Here is a 23,164-nt window from a genome sequence, read left to right as displayed (position 1 = left end):
CTGTGACGACTGGATCGCTCAAACCAATCGTCTGGTCAAACAGACAATGGAGAACTTGACGCCTACAAAGACTTCTGCCCAGACATGAAGTCCAACAAGAAGGTTTCCAAAGCCGTTCTGAAAGACCTGAAAGAGACATTCAAGGACAAGCACAATCTGGAATCCATGATCTTACAGCAGGATCTATCTGTAGAAGCAGCAATTGTCCAGACGTTTAAGGTGCACATCATCGATCTCTCTGCTAAGCAGAAAAGGAAACCTTTCTCTCGCTGGGACTGGATAGATGTGATTCACAGTGTGGCTTTGGGAGCTGCCATTATAGCAACCGTGGTTCTAACGATTGTCTTTCCATGAGGCAACTTTGATTTATTCTGTTGTATTCTTCTATCTGAAGATAACCCTATAACCAGCTTTCTTCATCCACACAAACATTTAAAAGTCTCCATGGACCAAAAAGAAAAAGCTCCTGTGGTCTCCACAGGCCAACACACTGCTGAGCCTCCAGCCTCTACAACTCTTGACTCTGTATCTGAGGCCCAAGACAAAAACCAGCTCATATTATTTGTCACCATGCTGACGCTGAAGGTGTTGACTAAGAGTAATGTTCTCCAGAAGCTCAGCCGTGACCAATCGTCTGGTCAAACAGACAATGGACAAGTGACTTCATAACCTTAACAGCAACAGATAAATATGATGGAATGACATCTGCATAGAAACAATCTCAATTAGTTGTGTCACTTAGATTTCTGTCCTTATTTTTTATATTAATTTTATAGCTATGTACAGTGATATTGATGAAGTTTAGTTTTTAGACTTAAAAGATGAGAGAACCGGTTTGATATTTAAACTTCAGATTATATAAGAACAAATAAACATATGGTACTCTGTGAAAGAAACATTATGATGGAAGTACTCATTGCTAACAACTGACAGATCAATCTGAAAGCCAGAACAGTTTGTTGTAACACTCAGTCTGTCTGGTTTAGATTTGATCGAAGATTATTTAACATCACTGCTGTTTTTGATTGGTCTCTTAAGCCAATGAACAGCTAGGTAGTACTGTCACAGTTCTTCCATCATCTCTCACATTTCCACAAGATAAAGTGACATCATGTCCAACTCAGGTGAACGTTGTCCAGTTACATACTGTTGAGACATATGATCAGACAAAACTGGACCAATAAGACAAGGCAGGAGAAGACAATTAAATACATGGTATGATAAGACAAGATGAGACCAGACAAGACCAGACCAGAAAAGAGCTAAGACCAGACCAGACCAAACCAAACCAAGACAGGAAAGGACAGGACAAGACCAGCCTGATCCAATTCAATCATTTCCAAATTGCTAGGAAACTGTCTGGGACATCCCAAGAAATAATAAAAAGAAACATTACAGAGTTAAATATAAAGTAACAAAGTGTCACTTTATTCAAATATCAGTGCTAGCAAATTAGACGATTGTTAATTATTAAGTATTTACAAAGTATTTACAATTATACAATAGTTGCATGTGTATAACACACCTTGCAAAACAAGTCACATGTTTTGCTTGGTCTAATATGCTACACTTTGACTGGACTATCTGGATGGTACTGAATTTGTAATGCCGGGATTTGTTAATAAAGATAAATTGAAAAAACAAAACAAAACAAAACAAAATAGTTTCCTGCAAGTCTTTGCTCAGGGTTCAACCCGGTTCAACTGGTTCAGTCCCTAAAACGAGCAACAACGATCACGTGATCCAACATAACACGTGACCGGTAGAGAGATGATCATGTGACTTGATATAACCGTGTGCGCAGCCGCTTGCCGTCCACTGGTTGTAGCTGTGTCTGGAGGCTGAATTCATACAGAATAATTCTGTGATTGAAACCACAGCGATAATGAGGTAAGTTTTAATCATAAACTAATCTATTTTCCACCTCTTCTGCCCTCGCTAGGAAGCTATGGTGCTGTAACACACACTGTTTGGTAATCTGATAGAGTTTGTGTCAGTCTGTCACTAGTCTGATACGTGTCTTGTAAATACTTGCAGGCTTCTGAAGGAGACTTTGAGGTTCCTGTTACTCTGGGCCTGTCTGGACTCTACCACCTCACGTAGCTGCTCGTCGTTTTTCTGCCGTAAATCTCACCGTGTCAGCAGCCTTAATGGAGACGACCCGGGCTCCCCCCTCTTCCTCACTCCCTACCTGGAGAAGGGCGCCATAGATGAAGGTGAAAACAACATGCTGCTCAATATCACTCTCGTCTGCATTGCTTTCTGATCGTACCTGTTTGTGTTGCCCGGGTGTCACCAGCATGTTGACGTCTTGTTCTTCCAGCTCGCAAACTGAGTCTGGTAGGAACCCTGCCAGGAGCCAATGTCAAGAGTTACGCTGGATACCTCACAGTCAACAAGACATGCAACAGCAACCTCTTCTTTTGGTTCTTCCCTGCACATGCGGTAGGCTCAGCTTCTTCTTCACAGCAGGGGATTTCTAAACTCTGGTGTTAGGGAGACGAGAGAGATGCTTCAAATTCAACTTTACCTGCTTTACATTTAGTCCATCCATCATCTTTGGATTGCACCGTGTGCATTTGGTCAGCTGTATTTAGGGAATATCTGCTATAAAGGGAGGATGAGTTTATGTTTATGCCATGTCATTGTCAGCCAAAGGCTCACAGGAACGCTGACTGAGTGCGTATTTTCCCTTCTGTTTTGGGGAACTTGAACCTTTATTGCCCTATCTCTGAATCAGTAACTATTCACAGATACAGGATACCACAGCGCAGTACAGTCACATGCCACTCATGGCATCAAATAAAAGGTGAAACTTGTTTAATAATTGTTTTGCAATTCGAATTAGCCTTACAATGCATAAAATCTTTAGTATCCACAAGGGTCACTTTTTGGCACAGCGAGCAGTAAATGCAGTCAGCACTATTGTGCCAAAAGGCCCACAGCAGCAGGGACGTATGAGTTCTAAAATCTGCTGCGTCTTGGTTGATTCAGGACGACTGGTCGCCTCACTTCTTTGCAGCTTTGTCCAGTCGTAGGAGGTTGTTTCAGATTTGTCCCTGCAATTTTTTCTTCACATATTAATCCTCTTAACCTGTTCCTGTTTTTCGCAGTAAGTGACTGAAAGCAGAGAATAAATGAGGATGTTGGAAAAGGTTCAATAAAGCTTTGTTGCAAAAGTGATGATGCAGCAAGAAGTGCTGAGCGCAGTAGTATCTGGTTCAAAGTAGGGGCTCAGTTAAACTCACATTAACATCTTAAACATTAATGGAAGTATCCTTGGTGCGGCACTTAAAGTGTCTTTAAGACATTCTGTCTTGCCCAGAGTGCTTCTGCTTATTTATAATAACTTACACCAGTCAGGCATAACATTATGACCACCTTCCTAATATTCTGTAAGTCTCCCTTGTGCCTCCAAAACAGTTGTGACTCATCAGAGAAGGGACATGGGTCTTCTGAGGGTGTCCTCTGATGTCAGTGGGGGGCGTTGGGTCCTGTTGGTTGAGGGGAGGGGCCTCTGTGGATCAGGCTTGTTCTAGTCTATCCATTTCCCTTTTTTTTGTTTTTGTTTTGTTTGTTTGTTTTTTTTTGTTGTTGTTTTTTTTACATTTGTTTAGTAACCAAAGTGACCACTAGATGGTGATGAGATCTTTTATTTTCTTGATCTGACTGACAGGCAGACCCAGGGAAAGCTCCAGTCCTGCTCTGGCTGCAGGGTGGACCCGGTGGCACCTCCATGTTCGGCCTCTTTGTGGAACATGGACCATATGTGGTGCACAAGAACTTGACTGGTAAGAAATGTTTTGCAGGGGTAGACATGTTGTGTAATGCCTTACCGTTTTGGATATAGTGTGTATTAGAGCATTGTTCTCTTTTCCTGTCTCTGTAGTCGGTTTGAGGGATTATGCTTGGACGAGCAGATACTCGGTTTTATACATTGACAATCCAGTACGTATTTTTCTCATGAATCCTCAGAAAATACATTTACTTTAAAGACATCATCCACTCAGGGTTTCCTATGGCTGAAGGGATGTATTTCTTGTTACAGGTTGGGACAGGGTTCAGCTTCACTGATAATGACGCAGGTTATGCTCAGAACCAGGATGATGTTGGCAGAGATTTGTACAGGTAAATCACTGCCACCTGACTTATTTACAGTGCATCCTCTTGGTGTTTTGATTGTTGTCTCTTATTATCTTCTCTTTCTTTTAAAAGTGCTTTGACACAGTTCTTCCAGATCTTTCCTGATTATCAGTCCAATGACTTCTATGCAACTGGAGAGGTATGTTTTTTTTCCTCTTAATTTTAATGTTTTGTTTACATAACTGTATTACACAAGTGGCAAAACAGTGAATTTATATTGTGTCATCTAATATTTTTTAATCTTAAAAGGCCCTCACTTTTGAATACTTTCTCTGTGTCTGTGCAGTCATATGCAGGGAAGTATGTCCCTGCCATTTCTTACTACATCCATAAAAACAACCCCAGTGCCAAGGTGAAAATCAACTTGAAGGGGATGGCTATAGGTGATGGACTCTGTGATCCAGAGCTGGTGTGTATCCAATGTTTTCCAGATGTGTGATGTGTTTCTTATTTTATCTCGCATCCAAAATGCCATTGTTCATCTAATCTTTGCCACATCTCTGTATCTACATTTATTATTACGGTTGTTGACGTGTGGATGTGGAACTGGATGCACAGTGACTTTTAACCTCTCCACCTCAGATGCTGGGGGGCTATGGGGAGTTCCTGTATCAAACAGGAATGATAGATGAGCTCCAGAAGCAGTACGTTGACAAGCAGACAGACCTTGGAGTTCAGCTCATCCAACAGAAGAAGTGGGTGGATGCTTTTAAGGTAAGAGATGATGGACATCGCTCGCATTTTGTAAAACTCGTTTTCATCAATCATTAAAATATTGTAAATAAAATGAAAACACATACTACAAAGTAAAAACATTTCTCCTCAGGTTTTTGATAGCTTGCTGAATGGTGACGTAGATCCATACCCCTCCTTTTTCCAAAATGCTACAGGCTGCACCAACTACTTCAACTACATGACATGTCAGGTACTCAGAGCTGCCTGTGCTTCACGTTGCTATTTTTACCCAAAATAAAACAGTCACGGTTTGTAGCAGTATAAGTAACCCGGTCCTTTTGTGTCCTTTTTGTACACCACAGGAACCCGAAGACCAAGAGTACTTCTCCCAGTTTGTGACTCTGCCAGCGGTGCGGCGAGCCATCCACGTGGGAAACCTGACGTTCAACGATGGCTCGGAGGTGGAGAAGCACCTCGTGCAGGATGTCATGAAGAGCATTAAACCGTGGCTGGGGGTGCTGATGGATAATTACAGGGTGAGGGCTGCAGGATCATTCATGCATGTTCATTTTGCAGACTTGAGAGCATTGGGAATGTATAACTTGTCTAGAACCCTGCATGGATATTAACCGATGCAGTTTAAATATGTCATGTTCAGGTCTTGATCTATAGTGGTCAGCTGGATGTAATTGTAGCTGCTCCGTTGACTGAGAGGTTCCTTCCTACTGTCAACTGGACCGGCGCTGCAGAGTACAAGACAGCCCCTCGCTTCCACTGGAAGATCCAGCCCACTGACAAGGAGGTGGCTGGTTATGTTCGACAGGTTAAAGAGTTTTACCAGGTGAGCAAATGTTGAGCAGGTCATGGGCATTTGAAATAAACACTTGCGTATCTGGGATCCTGTTTAATGTTGTCTCATCCCACAGGTTATCATAAGGGGAGGGGGACACATTCTCCCTTACGACCAGCCGGCGCGGTCCTTTGATATGATTGACAGATTCTTCTCAACACAGGGCTGGGTATGAAAGGTACTGGTGCTGGAGTAATACAGCTGAGAAATGGACTCGCAATTTAACTTGATTGTAAAAACTGATTGTCACAGACACTATAAATCAGCATATTGTTTGTGCTTTGAATTTTATTGTGCAGCAGATGACTTTAGTAGAAGAAGCATCTGTTTTTAACTTTGCCTGCTCTCTGCTATGTTGCAAATTAATTACTGCAGGTTCTCTGATCCTGATCTGACCTCTGAACTGTTCAAGTACTAAAAAGTAGAATGCAGCAGTTCAGTCTGATTATCAGATTAAATTTGGACTCATTCATGGTTTTTTCTGGGATCTGTGTCATGCTGCGTTTCATCTTTAAGCCCATGCTTCAAGATCAAACTCAATGATATAGTGCTGTGATAAAGTATTTGACCCCTTCATGTCCTCTGTCTCATTTTGAACTGCATCACGTCTTCAAATGCAATCCAACAAAAAACAAAGCCAAGGACTAGAACAAAGCCCAGTTAGTTCCAGCCCTGTTGAATTATACCCATAAATGGACTATTTATAGAAACGAGTTGGAAAAGCTTCACCTGTGTTGCGATGCCAAAATCAGGAAGTGGTGACTGAATGTCATTCAGCAACTTGAGAAACCTCACAACGCTGACTGCAAGGAGGAGGAATCGAGACAGAACACGGGAATAGATCATCATAACCTAACCTGTATTTCTAAGGATCTGGCATCCAAGGAACTGCAGGCCTTTCTCACCCCAATAAAGAGTTCATGACTCTACAAACCATAGCCCTGTTTACATTTGGTCTAAACAGGTCCAGAAGACTGGGGAAGTGTAGTGGGGTGAAGATCACTGCTAAAGGTGGCTAGCTAATTATTGTGTGCAGGGGACAATTACTTTTTCACTTGGGTGATTTCAGTTCTTAATAACATTTTCTGCTTCAAAAGAAACATTGAAAGTGGAGAATCTTCTTGAAATAAAAAAATGTTTCTACATCAGTTTGAAGATGGAATTTATTCCCATCAACCTTAATTGTTGGACTTTTGTGACACTGTTTTAAAACATGTGGCAGCAGATGTTTCTGAAGTTGTACTTTTTGACTGTCACTAGGGGGCACTGTACTCCAGACGAATGTCTGCTGTCTAATCCATGTCAAAAAATAAAATAAAAAAAAATTTAAAAAAAGATTGCATCTAAAACAGTTGGCCATACACTGTTTTCTAGAAAGTTTAAATAATCTGACTTTAGTTCCTGAAAATTAATGAATTGTTCCTCAACATCTGAATGTAAACTGCTGGAAATTAATTTATTACACAACAGTTTTGTGGCTCAGATTTCATTGGCTCGTAAAATCTATCTGATTTGGAATTTTGACAGGGTTCCACAAAGATGTGTGTGTACTGAAGTTTACATCCATGTTATTTTATCAAGCATCGGTTTTGATCATCAATTTCCTTTCGTTTCTATGGGACGTACTGTTGCTGTGCCACTGAGTTCCAAGAACAATGGGGGGGAAAAGTTACTTGTATGTTAGAGAACAAGTGCTTTGTTTTCATACTGCAATGTACTTTTGGATGTGTCAAAGATTAACAATAAAATTGATTTGATTGCATTGGTATTTTTTACGTCGTTTCCAGGTACCCCCTCTGGTCACCTTTGAGGCCAAAAATGCCCAATTGACTTCCATTCAAACCATATTTTTTAATCTGACTGTCATTCCAGTATAAAACCATGCATTCTGTAATATTTATTAAGATGAAAAGTAGTGATATTTGACAATGTTACTGTATTTGATCAGATTCTACCATTTCCCCTATTGTAGGTCGATGCATGAAATGCTTGCAAGTTTCCCATTTATATTATGGAGCCATTTTACTACCAGGAACCGTATGTGTGTGTAAATCTGGTGCATCTGTAGCATGAACTGATCATTTCAGCAAACAAAGTGTACTAGTCGACTTGTCAGTACAACCCCTAGTTAGGAGTACTCATCACATTGGAAACTCTGGACTTCGTCAACATCAGAAACGTTAAACTGGGTCCAGAAGAAACCATCATCATCATATGATATTACCTCTCTGTTCACATATATTCACCCAACAAAAGCCACAAAAGCAGAAAGGGAAAGACTACTAAAGGCTTCATGGCCAATAGAGCCAACCTTATCCCAGACCAAGTTTGCATGTTGCGTGACCTGTGCCAGATTACAACCCATCTCCAATTTAATGGAGGATTCTACAGGCAAAGACATGGCCGTGTTTTGGGTTTACCAGTGTTACCAATAGCGGAGCAGACGTGGTAGACCCGAGGCCCAAACTCCTTCACAGGAACCACGACCACCCACTGGTTCAGGTATGTGGACGACACATGAGGGAAAATCAGAACACAGGAGGTGGAATCTTTCCACACGGCACATCAGTGCAGTAGACGGCAACATCAAGTTCCCTCGTTGGACTGTCTTATGCACATGGACTGAAGCCACAACACTGGAGTTTATAGAAAACCCAGTCACACTGACCAGTGTCAATTATTTGATTCCCACCACATTAGAACCTTAAAACACAGAGCACAAGCTGTACTCACAAGAACTAATGGTAGGGAGAAGGAGCAAAAACAGACACTTAGGACATGTGGACATGCCAACTGGGCCTTTGTCTAAGACTCAAAAAGATATCCCAAAAAGGACAGAGAGGAGGAGAGCGAAAGGAGGAAAAACATTGTCATCCCCTACATGACTGGGGTATCAAAGAAACTAGGGAACATTTTTTGAAAAATACAGCGTTCCTGTTTATTTCAAACTTGGTAAAACACTTGGGCAGAAACTTGTTCACTCCAAAGACAGAACACCCAGGCAAAAACAGAGCACTTTACTGCTGTTCCCATCCAACCCATCCGCAACAAACCAACACAGGAGAGCCAGCTCAGGACATGATTCAGTGGTCCACCTACACCTGAAGGAAGCACCTGAAGTCCTTCAGGTCCCTTTAAGACAACAATGTCTACAATTAGGTAAGAGGAGACACATGGTTTGAAAGAGGAGTATCCTACTCCCATTCATACCTTGAGAGTGGAGTCTCTGATTATGGTTGTTAGAGCATGATTAGGGAAAGAGGAAAGGGACAGTTTCCTCTCAACACCAGGTAACTATCTAGCCATCAACAGACATTACTCGTGCCACTTTCTGGTTATGAACAAAAACAAATCAAAGTAGTTTCTTATGGCCTTTTTATCTCCTTTCAGTTGGAGTGCGGTTCTTATTGGGTTTTGCTTTGTGTTTTGCAGAGGGAAGAAATGGTTGACATGTAGTCACATATCACTTCTTACTTTCTGCTGTTGGCTAGGCTAGTTAGCTGGTGTCTCCTTGTTGGTTGCTAGTGGTAGCTGACGGCTAGCCTGCTGGTCGTTTTTTTTTTCTTTCTTTCTTTCTTTCTTTCAGTTGGACTGGGTTTCTAATTGTGTTTCCCTTGTGTTTTGCAGAGGGGTGGTGTGTTGGTTGGCATGTAGTCGCATATCCCTACTGCTGTTGGCTAAGCTAGTTAGCTGGTGTCTTCTTGTTGGTTGCTAGTTGGCAGCTGCCTGCTTGCCTGCTGGTCGTTTTTTCAGTGACTAGGCTTCTAAATGCTCGGATCTTGGCTCAAGGGATTGTAACATCTCATCCTGTGTAATAATGATCCACAGATGGTCCTATTTAAAACCTGAACCCTACCAGTCCCTAAGAACTGAAGAAGCTACTTGGATGAGAGCATCATTTAAAACACTCTACAAGTCCAGTTTGCATTTCTTTAATGTCTTTTGGGCGGGTAATTAAAGGCTTTCTGTTTTGCTCTCCATCAACTCCTGAATAATTCATATTTCTATAAGGTAGTAAATAACACCTAAAAAAGCTGTGGAACAAATAATTTTCTTTCCCCTCTGTTGTGGGGAACTTGGACCTTTATTGCTGAATCTAGTATACCGCAGACAATCTCTACATGGAGTACTACATCAAGTTCCCTTTTATAAGCTGTGGAACGAATAATTTTCAGTCAAGGTGTTACCTTGACTGTACTTTCCCCTCTGTTTTGGGGAACTTGGACCTTTCTTGCTGAATCGAGTATACCACAGTGCAGTAGTGTCACGTACTACAGACCACAGAATTAAGCTATTTGTGAGAAACTTTCCTAAAATCCGTTTAAAAGTTTCGCTTTGAGGCGCTGAACTCACAAAAGGCCACAGAAATGCTGTCCCAAGCTGCTTTTTGTTGTACATTCCTTTGGTTTTTGATAACGGCCAGTAGTGATAACCAATCGAGGCAGCTTGCTGTTAAAACTTTATTCAAAAAATGGTTAGTCGAAGCTTCAATGACACAGTGCTCTATAAGTACATTTAGGTACAATAAACTGGACAATAAAATGCAGTGCAAGATGTCTCCCTTGTTCCTCCAAAACAGTTTTGACCGATAAGAGAATGGACATGGGTCTTCTGAGGGTGCCCTGTGGTATCTGGCAACAGGATGTTGTTAGTGGGGGGCCTTTGTTGCCTACTGGTGGAGGAGAAGCACCTCTGTGGATTGTGCTTGTTCCAGTGCATCCTACGGATACTTGATCAATTTGGGATCTAGGGATTTTTAAACCTTAAACCATATGAGGAACAACAAAGAATAAACGTGTCACATGACCTGTACAGAGCTGATCATCTGACTCGATATTCCTCTGCAGCTTTAAGCCATTGACAGTTCCTGTAGGGACCAGTCTGGCTGTAGTTGTGTCTGGAGGCTGAATTCATAGAGAACTACAGATATAATGAGGTAAGTTTTAATAATAAACAAAAAATATTATATATACCTCTTCTGCCCTCGCTAGGAAGCTATGGTGCTGCAACACACACTGTTTGGTAATCTGATAGAGTTTGTGTCAGTCTGTCACTAGTCTGATACGTGTCTTGTAAATACTTGCAGGCTTCTGAAGGAAACTCTGAGGTTCCTGTTACTCTGGGCCTGTCTGGACTCTGTGACCACCTCAAGTGGCTGTTCGTTATTTTTCTGCAGTAAATCTCACCGTGTCAGCAGCCTTAATGGAGACGACCCGGGCTCCCCCCTCTTCCTCACTCCCTACCTGGAGAAGGGCGCCATAGATGAAGGTGAAAACAACATGCTGCTCAATATCACTCTCGTCTGCATTGCTTTCTGATCGTACCTGTTTGTGTTGCCCGGGTGTCACCAGCATGTTGACGTCTTGTTCTTCCAGCTCGCAAACTGAGTCTGGTAGGAACCCTGCCAGGAGCCAATGTCAAGAGTTACGCTGGATACCTCACAGTCAACAAGACATGCAACAGCAACCTCTTCTTTTGGTTCTTCCCTGCACACGCGGTAGGCTCAGCTTCTTCTTCACAGCAGGGGATTTCTAAACTCTGGTGTTAGGGAGACAAGAGAGATGCTTCAAATTCAACTTTACCTGCTTTACTCCCAAAAGGTCACAGAAATACTGTCCTAAAGTTGCTTTTTGTTGTACATTGCTTTGGTTTTGATAATGGCCAGTAGTGATAGACAATTTATTCAGAAAATGGCTAGTCGAGGCTTCAGTGACACAGCGCTCTATTAATACTACTAGTGGAGTGCAAGATGTGTCATTTTTTTTGGTTAACGCTTCTTTGAGATTTGATGCCGCTCACTACACTTCATGGTTGTATGGTTCTCAGTCATCCAGGTTGTGCTAATCCAAAAGGTGTTGACTTAAGGCAACTGGACTTGTAGAATTTCTTGAAGACATTTTGCCACTCATCCAAGTAGATACTTTTGGATTTGGACATAATAAATACAATATAAAATTTTACTGTGTCTGAATGAAATAAAAATAAGCTTATTAAAAGATGTTGTCTAGTGTGCGTTTAGTAAGCTAGATGATAAATATGATCTCATTCACAGATCTCTATTTAGATTCGTAAGACGCTGTTGCCTGACAGTCATTATACACCACAGTCCAATCATAGCTAATGTGGTTGTTTCACCTGTTTCTTTCACCATACTCCATGAGTCTTCATCAACTCTCAACATTTACATGAACTGCTTTTTTTTCCTCCAATTATCATGGTTTTGCAGTTTTATAGACTCTTTATTACTGAATGCTATACTGTCAAAACACATTTCTGTGTCAAAATGTGGCACAATTTAAGCTTTTGGGGCTTATCCCAAAAAAAAAGATTTGAGACGCCACAGCCTCAAAGACAGACACCACTAGAGACATCTAGTGGTCAGCTGCAAGTATAGCATCCATGAACTTGACAAACCACATTGATTCCGGTTCCGACAAAAACACAATGAATAGAAATTTCCCTTTGGTTTGGAAGTGGCCCAGATGCAGAGCAAAGATGTGGCCCATTTACGGAAGTGAAAGCTGTGTTTGAACCATAACATAACCAGACCTCTACCACAGCTGTACCAAGTACAAACAGTTTATGTGGTTTATGGCTAGGCCTCATGTGGCTGGCAGATTTTACCCAGCACCTTAACTACTTTACACCAAACCTTTTACCTGGCCCACTGTCATAACTCAATTATGGGCAACATCTGGCCCTAGGGCATATTAGCCTTAACTGAACCATAACAAAACCAGACTTCTACCAGGAGTTAACTAAATAAGGGTTAGAGCTGGCCTGCAGTGAGACCTGTTTTTCTCTATCTGGACGACATCATAGTGCTGAGCAGGGATGTTTCAGAAATGCTGGAGTGGCTGGAAAGCCCTGAGTCATAGTGGCGAGGATACATTACTATGAAGCAATCCAGTACGGCCTTGTCTATCCTGCACGACTTACTGAGATACAGTACAGATATAGCCCAGAACACGCTATTGCCTACGTGAAGACCAGAAATATAGAGTTAACCACAATTTAATTTCACTTCAGAACACAGTCACTTCTCCTTGGTGAGTAAAACGTATTCACTTACTGTTAAAGTTGCAAACACTTATATATTATGAGTAATATTAAAGCAATGTAAACAAAATGACCATGGGCTACATACTTGTTTTTAATGTAAAGCACTTTGTGTTACATTTTTATGTATGAAAAGTGCTCGATAATTAAAGATTGATTGGTTGACTGGAAAAATGGGGAAGGAATAATAAGCCCGCACTGCAATATAGCATATAGCAATATAACATTGTGTTCGTTCCCACCAAGAATGAAGATGAACAGATAGATAAAGGTTTTATGTGTGATCATAATTTCCTTAACAAAAATGGGAACATGTTATTGCAATGCTAAGCTTGCAACAACATGTTGATTATTGCAAATTAAACATTGTGTTTAAGAAATTCTGCCTTGCCTAGAGTGCTTGTGCTTATTTATAACAACTTGTATTTACTGATGGGAAAATTGTTGTTGTAGATGCTAACATAAAATCAACCAGTAGTAGGCCCTATATCTAAAACAAAGGCATTTGCACTGGCACCGTTTAGCAGTATACTTCAAGCTTGAACTCTCCATGGCTCCGCGTCTGAAAGCTGCACCACATCTCTGTAGGCTGAAAACGGCCAAACCTCGTGTTATACAACCTGTTCAAAGCCATTTAATTCTAATTACGATCACTTGTGACTGTTCAGGTGAAGCGCTTTTTTTTAATTTTTTTTTTTTTTTACATTTGTTAATTAACCAAAGTGACCACTAGATGGTGATGAGATCTTTTATTTTCTTGATCTGACTGACAGGCAGACTCAGAGAAAGCTCCAGTCCTGCTCTGGCTGCAGGGTGGACCCGGTGCCACCGGCATGTTTGGCCTCTTTGTGGAACATGGACCGTATGTGGTGCACGAGAACTTGACCGGTAAGAAATGTTTTGCAGGTGTAAACTTGTTGTTTAATGTCTGGGTTTTGTATATTGTGTGTGTTGGACCATTGTTCTCTTTTCCTGTCTCTGCAGTTGGTTTGAGGGATTATGCTTGGACGAGCAAATACTCAGTTTTATACATTGACAGTCCAGTACGTATTCTTCTCATAGATCCTCAGAAAATACATTTACACTGAAGACATCATCCACTCAGGGTTCCCTATGGTTGAAGGGATGTATTTGTTGTTACAGGTTGGGACAGGGTTCAGCTTCACTGATAATGACGCAGGTTATGCTCAGAACCAGGATGATGTTGGCAGAGATTTGTACAGGTAAATCACTGCCACCTGACTTATTTACAGTGAATCCTCTTGGTGTTTCGATTGTTGTCTCTATTTATCTTCTCTTCCTTTTAAAAGCGCTTTAACGCAGTTCTTCCAGATCTTTCCTGATTATCAATCCAATGACTTCTATGCAACTGGAGAGGTATGTTTTTTCCTCTAAATTTTAATGTTTTGTTTACATGATTATTACACAAGTGGCAAAACAATGACATAGTTGACTATATCATAAAGTTTATATTGTGTCATGTAATATTTTTTAATCTAAAAGGCCCTCACTATTGAATACTTCCTCTGTTTCTATGCAGTCATATGGAGGGAAGTATGTCCCTACCATTTGTCACTACATCCATAAAAACAACCCCAAGGCCAAGGTGAAAATCAACTTGAAGGGGATGGCTATAGGAAATGGATTCTGCGATCCAGAGCTGGTGTGTATCCAATGTTTTCACTCCACAGCACATTGACTCACACAGTTCTCCAGATGTGTTACGTATTTTTTATTCTGTGTTTCATCTAAAATGCCACATAACCATATTTTATTAAATATTATCATTTTATCTCAACCAGATAATATGGTTTGATTTGATTCCCTTCAAATAATCTCATCTCTCACATATATTGCAGATAATACAATTGGTTACAATTGTAACAGATTCTTTCTTAATTTTTCTTTCTCGCATAATTCATATTTTATGTTTGCACATTTATTATTGCGGTTGTTGACGTGTCGATGTGGAATTTACGTACAGTGAATTTTAACTTCTCCACATCAGATAGTGGCTGGTTATGGGAAGTTCCTGTATCAAACAGGAATCATAGATGAGCTGCAGAAGCATTACTTTGACAAGCAGACAGACCTTGGAATTAAGTACATCCATCAGAAGAATTGGAAGTTGGCTGTAGAGGTAAGAGATGATTGATGTCATTTTCTAATTTCATTTAAAAAGTATTTATTTGAATTTACTGAATTTGACTGAATTAATCTTCTGATTTGCATTGTTTAGATCATAGAGTCAGTTTGTCATAATGATATCCTTGTGAAAAATAACGTTAATAAAATTAAAACACTAACAACATTTCTTCTCAGGTTTTTGAGCGTTTGATGGATTGCGATGTGTATCCAAACAGTACCTTCTTCCAAAATGCTACCGGCTGCACCAACGTCTTCAACTACATGACATGTCAGGTACTTGGAGCTGCCTGTGCTACACGTTGCTGCTTTTATAAACCAGTCTCGGTTTGTAGCAGTATAAGTAACCCAGTCCTTTTCTTTTTATTCACTATAGAAACCTGACCATCTAAAATATGCCACCCAGTTCGTGACTCTGTCAGCGGTGCGGCAAGCCATCCACGTGGGCAACCTGACGTTCCACAGTGGCTCAGAGGTGGCGAGGCACCTCCTGCAGGATATCCTGATGAGCATTAAACCGTGGCTGGGGGTGCTGATGGATAATTATAGGGTGAGGGCTGCAGGATCATCCACTGCTTTTGTATTTTGTCTGAAATGCACAATAGCTGTGTTTAATCAATAGCAGCATATTTCATTGCATTGTTGTTCGTTGTTCAATGAAGCTAGGAGCTGCATCTGCAAAAAGCACCCTCGACACCCTCCCTCACCCACTGCGTCTGTCCATAAAATTTATGAACAGAACTGGTGACAAAGGACAGCCCTGGTGGAGACCAACCTTCACGTGGAACTAGTCCGACTTCAGCCAGCTAGGAAAGTTACACTCCTTTGGTAGAGGGACTGAATGGCCCTGAGGAAGGGTCCATCCACCCCATACTCACGGAGATACGGTCATAAGCCGTCTCCAGATCCACGAAACACATATGGACTGGTTGGGCAAACTCACATTGTTTCTCCTCAATCTGTGGTTTGATTATTGATCAGGCCCTCTTTTCCAGCACCCTGGCGGAGGCTGAGGAGTGTGATTCCCCTATAGTTAGAACACACCCTCTGGTGTGTTCTAACCCCAAGGATGGGGACCACAACCTCTGTCTGTCACTCTGGAGACACTGCCCCTTATGTCCATGCAATGTTGCCAGAACAGTCCTACAACGTCCAGAGCCTTAAGATACCCAGGATAGATCTCCTCCACCCCTGGCGATCTGCCACTGGGGAGTTGTTTCGCTCTCTTGGTGACTTCTGCCTCAGAGATTGGACGGTCCAACCCCGGGCCCTCTGGCTCTGTTTTCCCTCGAAGTATTCCTTCCACCACCAGACAGTAGCCCCAGGTAACCTCAGCAGCTCCCTGTCACTACCGAAAATGGTGTGAACAAGTTGCCGCCTACCGTCCCTGAGACGCTGGACAGTTTGTCAGAACCTCTTCGAAGCCGATCAATAATCTCCTCCCATAGCCTCAGAGAACGACTCTGACGTCTGAGTTTTTGCCTCAGTCAGTACGTTTATGTACACATGAAAAAAACAAAACAAATTATTGCCTTAATCCGACTCTAACTGGGCAACTTAAGTACATGTAAACGCGTTACTCCGACTAATATCGGCACCCAGATAATGCGATTGTACTGCACTGGCATATGACCAGGGAACAAAAACACACGAGAAAGCCAGTTGTAGAAGAAGAAGGTGAACAGAGCTGGTAGAAGAACCACCAGAGGGATAGTGCACATCTTTAAATATATACTGTATATTAAATATATTTTATGTTCAGGTCTTGATGTACAATGGTCATCTGGATGTGGTTGTGGCTGTTCCATTGACTGAGAAGCTAATTACTACTGTCAACTGGACCGGCGCTGCAGAGTACAAGAAAGCCCCTCGCTTCTACTGGAAGATCCAGCCCACTGACACGGAGGTGGCTGGTTATGTTCGACAGGTTAAAGAGTTTTACCAGGTGAGCAAATGTTCAGCAGGTCATGGGCATTTGAAATGAATACAATCCTGTTTAATGTTGTCTTGTCACACAGGTCGTTGTCAGGGGAGGGGGACACATTCTCCCTTACGACCAGCCAGCGAGGTCCTTCGATATGATTGACAGATTCTTGTCAAAGCGGGGCTGGAAAAATCCAATTTAAAGAACACATTCATCAGATTAACTTGATTGCAAGAGCCGATTGTTAAATCCACTTTAATTGAGCATATTTTGTACTTATTTGGAGCAAATTTAATAAAAAAAAAAAAAAAAAAGAAGCTGTTTTTGACTTTTGTCTGTTCTCTGCTGTGTTGCAAATTAATCACTCCAAGTTCTCGGATCCTGATCTGGCCTCTGAACTGTTGACCACTTGTTTCAAGTACTAAAAAGTAGAATGCAGCATTAAATTTGGTCTCATTCATGTTTTTTCTGGAACTGTGTCATGCTGCTTTTCATCTTTAAGCCCATGCTTCAAGATCAAACTCGAGAATATAGTGCTGTGATAAAGTATTTGACCCCCTCATGACCTCTGCCTCATTCTGAACTGCATCACATCTTCAAATGCAATCCAACAAAAAACAAAGCCAAGGACTAGAACAAAGCCCAGTTAGTTCCAGTCCTGATGAATTATTCCCGTAAATGGAGTCTTTATAGAAAAGAGTTGGAAAAGCTTCACTTGTGGTGCACAATGCCAAAATCAGGAAGTGGTGACTGAAATGTCATTCAGGAACTTGAGAAACCTCATAACGCTGACCGAAAGGAGGAGGAATCGAGACAGAACACGTGAACAGGGAATCATTTTGGGAGAGAGAGAGCTCAGCTATCCACAGGACGTTAACACACTGACCTACCGCCTACATTGCTCTGTCGGCTGGGATCGGCTGTTTTTAAATACTCAGAACAGAAGACATACAGGTTCGATATTCAAATGAAACCTTTAACACTCGAAAAAGACGAATAGACCTAGTTTATGTTGTCTTGTCTGGAAAAGGTGACGTGCCACCTGCGATTCAGAAGAGCGATCAGGCTACAGTTTGCACACGTCAAACTTGACGTCGTACCAAAAACCATTAGATCCATGTAGCATGGTCTGCAATAGTTTGACTGCTAAAATCGCAGTGTATTACGGCCATTAATTTATGCAATACCAGCCCTGTTCCTCACCAGTAATTTAACATAGTTTTTTGAATACCTCCTCCTGTCTTTTAACATCAAACCCGAACAATGAACAAAATGGCCTATACCAGATTAGAATAAAATAATTCCACAGTATTGGCATTATCTAATTAACCCACACGTGTGTGTATGTATGTGTATATGCATATGGAAGCAATTAGGAGCATCAGTCCCTGTATTTTTCTCTCGTGTGTGTGTGTGTGTTAAGACTTCTCTGTAGGAGTCTGGAGGTGGAATCTTTCCACACAGCACATCAGTGCAGTAGATGGCAACATCAAGTTCCCTCGTTGGACTGTCTTATGCACATGGACTGAAGCCTCAACACTGGAGAAGGTAGGGAGGTAGGGAGAAGGAGCAAAAACAAACACACACTAAGGACATGTGGACATGCCAACTGGGAAAACTAGGGCAAAAATAGAGCAATGAGCTTTATGCTGTTCAATGCAGTGAGGAATGTACAGACTTAGGGAAACCAAACAACCCATCTGCAACCAACCAACACTGGAGAGCCAGCTCAGGAAATGATTCAGTGGTCCACCTACATCTGAGGGAAGCACCTGAAGGATTGTCCTTTTAAGACAACAATGTCTACAATTAGGCAAGAGAAGACGCATGATTAGGGAAGCAGGACAGGGACGAACAGTTCCCTCTCAAAGACAGGTTACTATCTAGCCCTCAACAGATGTTAGACATGCCACTTTGTGTTTATGAACAAAAACAAGTAAAACTAGTTTCTTATGGCCTTTTCTTATCTCATTTCAGTTGGACTGTGTTTTCCCTTGTGTTTTCCGGAGGGGAGATATGTTGGTGGGCATGTAGTCACATATCCCATCACTTCCTACCTACTGCTCCTATTTATTTAATTATTTATTTATTTTTATTTTTTTCAGTTGGACTGGGTTTCTAATTGGGTTTTGCAGAGGGGACATGTGTTGGTTAACATGCAGTCACCTGTCCCATCACTTCTTACTTTCTGCTGTTGGCTAGGCTAGTTAGCTGGTGTCTCCTTGTTGGTTGCTAGTGGTAGCTGACGGCTAGCCTGCTGGTCGTTTTTTTTTTCTTTCTTTCTTTCTTTCTTTCTTTCTTTCTTTCTTTCTTTCAGTTGGACTGGGTTTCTAATTGTGTTTCCCTTGTGTTTTGCAGAGGGGTGGTGCTTTGGTTGGCATGTAGTCGCATATCCCTTATGCTGTTGGCTACACAAGTTAGCTAGTGTCTTCTTGTTGGTTGCTAGTTGGTAGCTGCCTGCTAGCCTGCTGGTCCTTTTTTCAGTGACTAGGCTTCTAAATGCTCGGATCTTGGCACAAAGGATTCTAACATCTCATCCTGTGTAATAATGACCCACAGATGATCCTATTTAAAACCTGAACTCTGCCAGTCCCTAAGAACTGAAGAAGCTACTTGGATGAGAGCATCATCTAAAACACTCTACAAGTCCAGTTTGCATTTCTTTAATGTCTTTTGGGCGGGTAATTAAAGGCTTTCTGTTTTGCTCTCCACCAACTCTTGAATAATACATATTTCTATAAGGTAGTAAACAACACCTCAACAAAAAACAAATCAAGCCAAAAGGTGAATACATGTTACCTTGATTGACTTTAATCTCCCATGGTCAGACCTGGTACTTGTCACTTTGACTTTATATCAGCTCCACATAATCTCATCAGTCGATGACAATGAAAAGCTAACCTCAGCTAGTTTTATTCTGGTTTAGTGATCATGGACACACTCTATTTAAGAGAGGTGCTGTTTTTCTAGATGCTGTCTGTGGCTCACTGGAACACAGTGCACACTGCCCATGTACTTTCCTTACAGTGACAGGTCAACATGTCTGGTGTAAAAGAAGTTCTTATGGTTGTAGCCTATATAGGTGTAGAGTTGACTACTAATTTTGATTGCGCACAGTTTAGCAGATCAGCTGAAGGATGTAAAACAGAACATAATAATGTATCAAACTTACGGTGCATTTTAACCATTGACAAAAGCCATCCATTGGATGTTTTGGAAGTTATTGCAACATTTTTTTTTTTAACAGCTGTCATTTAAATGGCAGAACAGCAATGCCGCACACCTGTAGCACCGCAAACGTAAGAGATTTCAGTTATGAATTGTCTTGTTTTGCTACATTCCTTTCCATCTCTTTGGGGAAGCAGTATAGATTAAGACTGCTTAATATGCTAGGCACCAAATGGGTTACATTAGTTGGAACTCAGTCATATACATAATCAAATATGTACACCAATCAGACATTATGGCCACCTTCTCAATATTGTGTAGGTCTGCCTTGCACCTCCAAAACAGTTGTGACTGATCAGAGAATGGACATGGGCCTTCTGAGGGTGCCCTGTGGTGTCTGGAAACAGGATGTTGTTAGTGGGTGGCCTTTGGTTCCTACTGGTTCAGGGGAGGGGCCTCTGTGGATGAGACTTGTTCCAGTGCATCCTACCAGTCTGGTTGTAGTTGTGTCTGGAGGCTGAATTCATAGAGAACTACAGAAATAATGAGGTAAGTTTTAATAATAAACACAAATATTTATTTTCCACCTCTTCTGCCCTCGCTAGGAAGCTATGGTGCTTGCAACACACACTGTTTGGTAATCTGATAGAGTTTGTGTCAGTCTGTCACTAGTCTGATACGTGTCTTGTAAATACTTGCAGGCTTCTGAAGGAAACTCTGAGGTTCCTGTTACTCTGGGCCTGTCTGCACTCTGTGACCACCTCAAGTAGCTGCTTGTTACTTACCTGCAGTAAATCTCACCGTGTCAGCAGCCTTAATGGAGGCGACCCGGGCTACCCCCTCTACCTTACTCCTTACCTGGAGAAGGGCGCCATAGAGGAAGGTGAAAACAACATGCTGCTCCGTATCACTCTCGTCTGCATTGCTTTCTAATCGTACCTGTTTGCGTTGCCCGGGTGTCACCAGCATGTTTATGTCTTGTTCTTCCAGCTCGCAAACTGAGTCTGGTAGGAACCCTGCCAGGAGCCAATGTCAAGAGTTACGCTGGATACCTCACAGTCAACAAGACATGCAACAGCAACCTCTTCTTTTGGTTCTTCCCTGCACACATGGTAGGCTCAGCTTCTTCTTCACAGCAGGGGATTTCTAAACTCTGGTGTTAGGGAGACGAGAGAGATGCTTCAAATTCAACTTTACCTGCTTTACATTTAGTCCATCCATCAACTTACTGCACCGTGTGCATTTGGTCAGCTGCATTTAGGGAATAAAGGTATTAGTTATGTTTGTGTCATGTCATTCTCAGCCAAAGGCTCACAGGAACGCTGACTGAGTGTGTATTTTCCCTTCTGTTTTGGGGAACTTGGACCTTTATTGCTGAGTCTCTGTATCAGTAACTATCCACAGATACAGTATGCATAAACTTTCCTGAAATCAGTTTGAAAAGTTTTGTTTTGGGGACCTGAACTCACAAAAGGTCACAGAAATGGCACAGCGCTCTATTAGTACTACTAGTGGAGTGCAAGATGTGTCATTTTTTTGGTTAACGCTTGTTTGAGATTTGATGCCGCTCACTACACTTCATGGTTGTATGGTTCTCAGTCATCCAGGTTGTGCTAATCCAAAAGGTGTTGATGTAAGGCAACTGGACTTGTAGAATTTCTTGAAGACATTTCGCCACTCATCCAGATAGATGCTTTTGGATTTGGACACAATAAATACAATATAAAATTTTACTGTGTCTGAATTACATAAAAATAACCCATAGCTTATTAAAAGATGTTGTCTAGTGTGTGTTTAGTACCCTAGATGATAAATATGAATATATAAATATATATAATATATAAAATATATAAATATATTCACAGATCTCTATTTGATCTTTTGCATTCAAAAGATGCTCACACAGTCATTATACACCACAGTCCAATCATAGCTAATGTGGTTGTTTCACCTGTTTCTTTCACCACACTCAATGAGTTTTCATCAACTCTCAACATTTACATAAACTGCTTTTATTTCCCTCCAATTATCATGGTTTTGCAGTTTTATAGAATATTTATCACTGAATGCTATACTGTCAAAACACATTTCTGTGTCAAAATGTGGCACAATTAAAGCTTTTGGGGCTTATCAAAAAAAAAAAAAGATTTGAGACTCCACAGCCTCAAAGACAGACACTACTAGAGACATCTCGTGGTCAGCTGCAAGTATAGCATCCATGAACTTGACAAACCACATTGATTCCGGTTCCGACAAAAACACAATGAATAGAAATTTCCCTTTGGTTTGGAAGTGGCCCAGATGCAGAGCAAATATGTGGCCCGTTTACGGAAGTGAAAGCTTGAACCATAACATAACCAGACCTCTACCACAGCTGTACCAAGTACAAACAGTTTATGTGGTTTATGGCTAGGCCTCATGTGGCTGACAGATTTTACCCAGCACCTTAACTAATTTACACCAAACCTTTTACCTGGCCCACTGTCATAACTGAATTATGGGCAACATCTGGCCCTAGGGTATATTAGCCTTAACTGAACCATAACAAAACCAGACTTCTACCAGGAGTTAACTAAATAAGGGTTAGAGCTGGCCTGCAGTGAGACCTGTTGGGTCTATCTGGACGACATCATAGTGTTGAGGAGGGATGTTTCAGAGATACTGGAGTGGCTGAAAAGCCCTGAGTCATAGTGGCGAGGATACATTACTATCAACATTGTGCTGAAATAGTTTGCCAGGGAAGTCAGTCCCCTTACATTCAAAAGTTCAGCTGCTTCCATCTTCCCGGATTATCCTCTTAGGGTTGCATAAACCCTATCTGCACTCACTTAGGTCAAGAAGCTTCTTCATGGATGTGATGGTATCTACTACAGCCTTGTCTATCCCACACGACTTACTGAGATACAGTACAGTTATAGCCCAGAAGACGCTATGGGCTACGTAAAGACTAAAATTATGCATACAACATAGAGTTAACCACAATTTAATTTTAGTTCAGAACACAGTCACTTCTCTTTGGTGAGTAAAAAGTATTCACTTACTGTTAAAGTTGCAAACACTTATATGGTATGAGTAATATTAAAGCAATGTAAACTAAACGACTGTGGACTACATATGAATATGTCTGTTCTGAAATGGTTTTTCCTTTTTGTGATGGTTTATAGTTCATAAATATTTTTATGTTCTAACATCTATTGATA

At 41.4% G+C, this 23,164-nt stretch overlaps 3 protein-coding genes across 3 annotated transcripts; all 3 read left to right on the top strand.

The window, feature by feature from the left end:
- The first annotated feature begins 1,731 nt into the window (after positions 1 to 1,731).
- cpvl (carboxypeptidase vitellogenic like) lies at positions 1,732 to 7,430 on the top strand. Its single transcript, XM_047599295.1, has 13 exons — positions 1,732 to 1,890; positions 2,038 to 2,216; positions 2,324 to 2,445; positions 3,677 to 3,791; positions 3,890 to 3,948; positions 4,049 to 4,128; positions 4,216 to 4,282; positions 4,430 to 4,552; positions 4,726 to 4,857; positions 4,970 to 5,068; positions 5,181 to 5,354; positions 5,477 to 5,659; positions 5,745 to 7,430. Exons 1-13 carry the CDS (start codon positions 1,886 to 1,888, stop codon positions 5,841 to 5,843), a joined length of 1,437 nt encoding a protein of 478 aa, XP_047455251.1. The 5' UTR covers positions 1,732 to 1,885; the 3' UTR covers positions 5,844 to 7,430.
- A 1,414-nt stretch (positions 7,431 to 8,844) lies between these two features.
- Positions 8,845 to 17,117, top strand: LOC125016665 (probable serine carboxypeptidase CPVL). The gene is made up of 14 exons (XM_047599294.1): positions 8,845 to 8,958; positions 10,516 to 10,604; positions 10,755 to 10,936; positions 11,044 to 11,165; positions 13,501 to 13,615; positions 13,712 to 13,770; positions 13,871 to 13,950; positions 14,038 to 14,104; positions 14,268 to 14,390; positions 14,736 to 14,867; positions 15,050 to 15,148; positions 15,249 to 15,422; positions 16,635 to 16,817; positions 16,891 to 17,117. Exons 2-14 carry the CDS (start codon positions 10,600 to 10,602, stop codon positions 16,996 to 16,998), a joined length of 1,449 nt encoding a protein of 482 aa, XP_047455250.1. The 5' UTR covers positions 8,845 to 8,958; positions 10,516 to 10,599; the 3' UTR covers positions 16,999 to 17,117.
- Positions 17,118 to 20,452: 3,335 nt separating this feature from the next.
- LOC125016037 (probable serine carboxypeptidase CPVL) lies at positions 20,453 to 21,127 on the top strand. Its single transcript, XM_047598203.1, has 3 exons — positions 20,453 to 20,513; positions 20,666 to 20,847; positions 20,955 to 21,127. The coding sequence occupies exons 1-3, from the start codon at positions 20,509 to 20,511 to the stop codon at positions 21,125 to 21,127; spliced, it is 360 nt and encodes a 119-aa protein (XP_047454159.1). The 5' UTR covers positions 20,453 to 20,508.
- Positions 21,128 to 23,164: the final 2,037 nt, after the last annotated feature.

Source organism: Mugil cephalus, chromosome 11 (assembly GCF_022458985.1).
Source record: "Mugil cephalus isolate CIBA_MC_2020 chromosome 11, CIBA_Mcephalus_1.1, whole genome shotgun sequence".
NCBI classification, from domain to species: Eukaryota; Metazoa; Chordata; class Actinopteri; order Mugiliformes; family Mugilidae; genus Mugil; species Mugil cephalus.
This window is presented reverse-complemented; position numbering and strand designations above follow the sequence as displayed.

What these genes read in the sequence shown, in the direction of transcription:
- cpvl (XM_047599295.1), top strand. An exon ending in GAAGGGCGCCATAGATGAAG is followed by an intron (nt 2,217 to 2,323) that starts GTGAAAACAACA and finishes TTGTTCTTCCAG; the next exon opens with CTCGCAAACTGAGTCTGGTA. An exon ending in GTTGGCAGAGATTTGTACAG is followed by an intron (nt 4,129 to 4,215) that starts GTAAATCACTGC and finishes TTCTTTTAAAAG; the next exon opens with TGCTTTGACACAGTTCTTCC.
- LOC125016665 (XM_047599294.1), top strand. An exon ending in GAAGGGCGCCATAGATGAAG is followed by an intron (nt 10,937 to 11,043) that starts GTGAAAACAACA and finishes TTGTTCTTCCAG; the next exon opens with CTCGCAAACTGAGTCTGGTA. An exon ending in AGGTTAAAGAGTTTTACCAG is followed by an intron (nt 16,818 to 16,890) that starts GTGAGCAAATGT and finishes CTTGTCACACAG; the next exon opens with GTCGTTGTCAGGGGAGGGGG.
- LOC125016037 (XM_047598203.1), top strand. An exon ending in GAAGGGCGCCATAGAGGAAG is followed by an intron (nt 20,848 to 20,954) that starts GTGAAAACAACA and finishes TTGTTCTTCCAG; the next exon opens with CTCGCAAACTGAGTCTGGTA.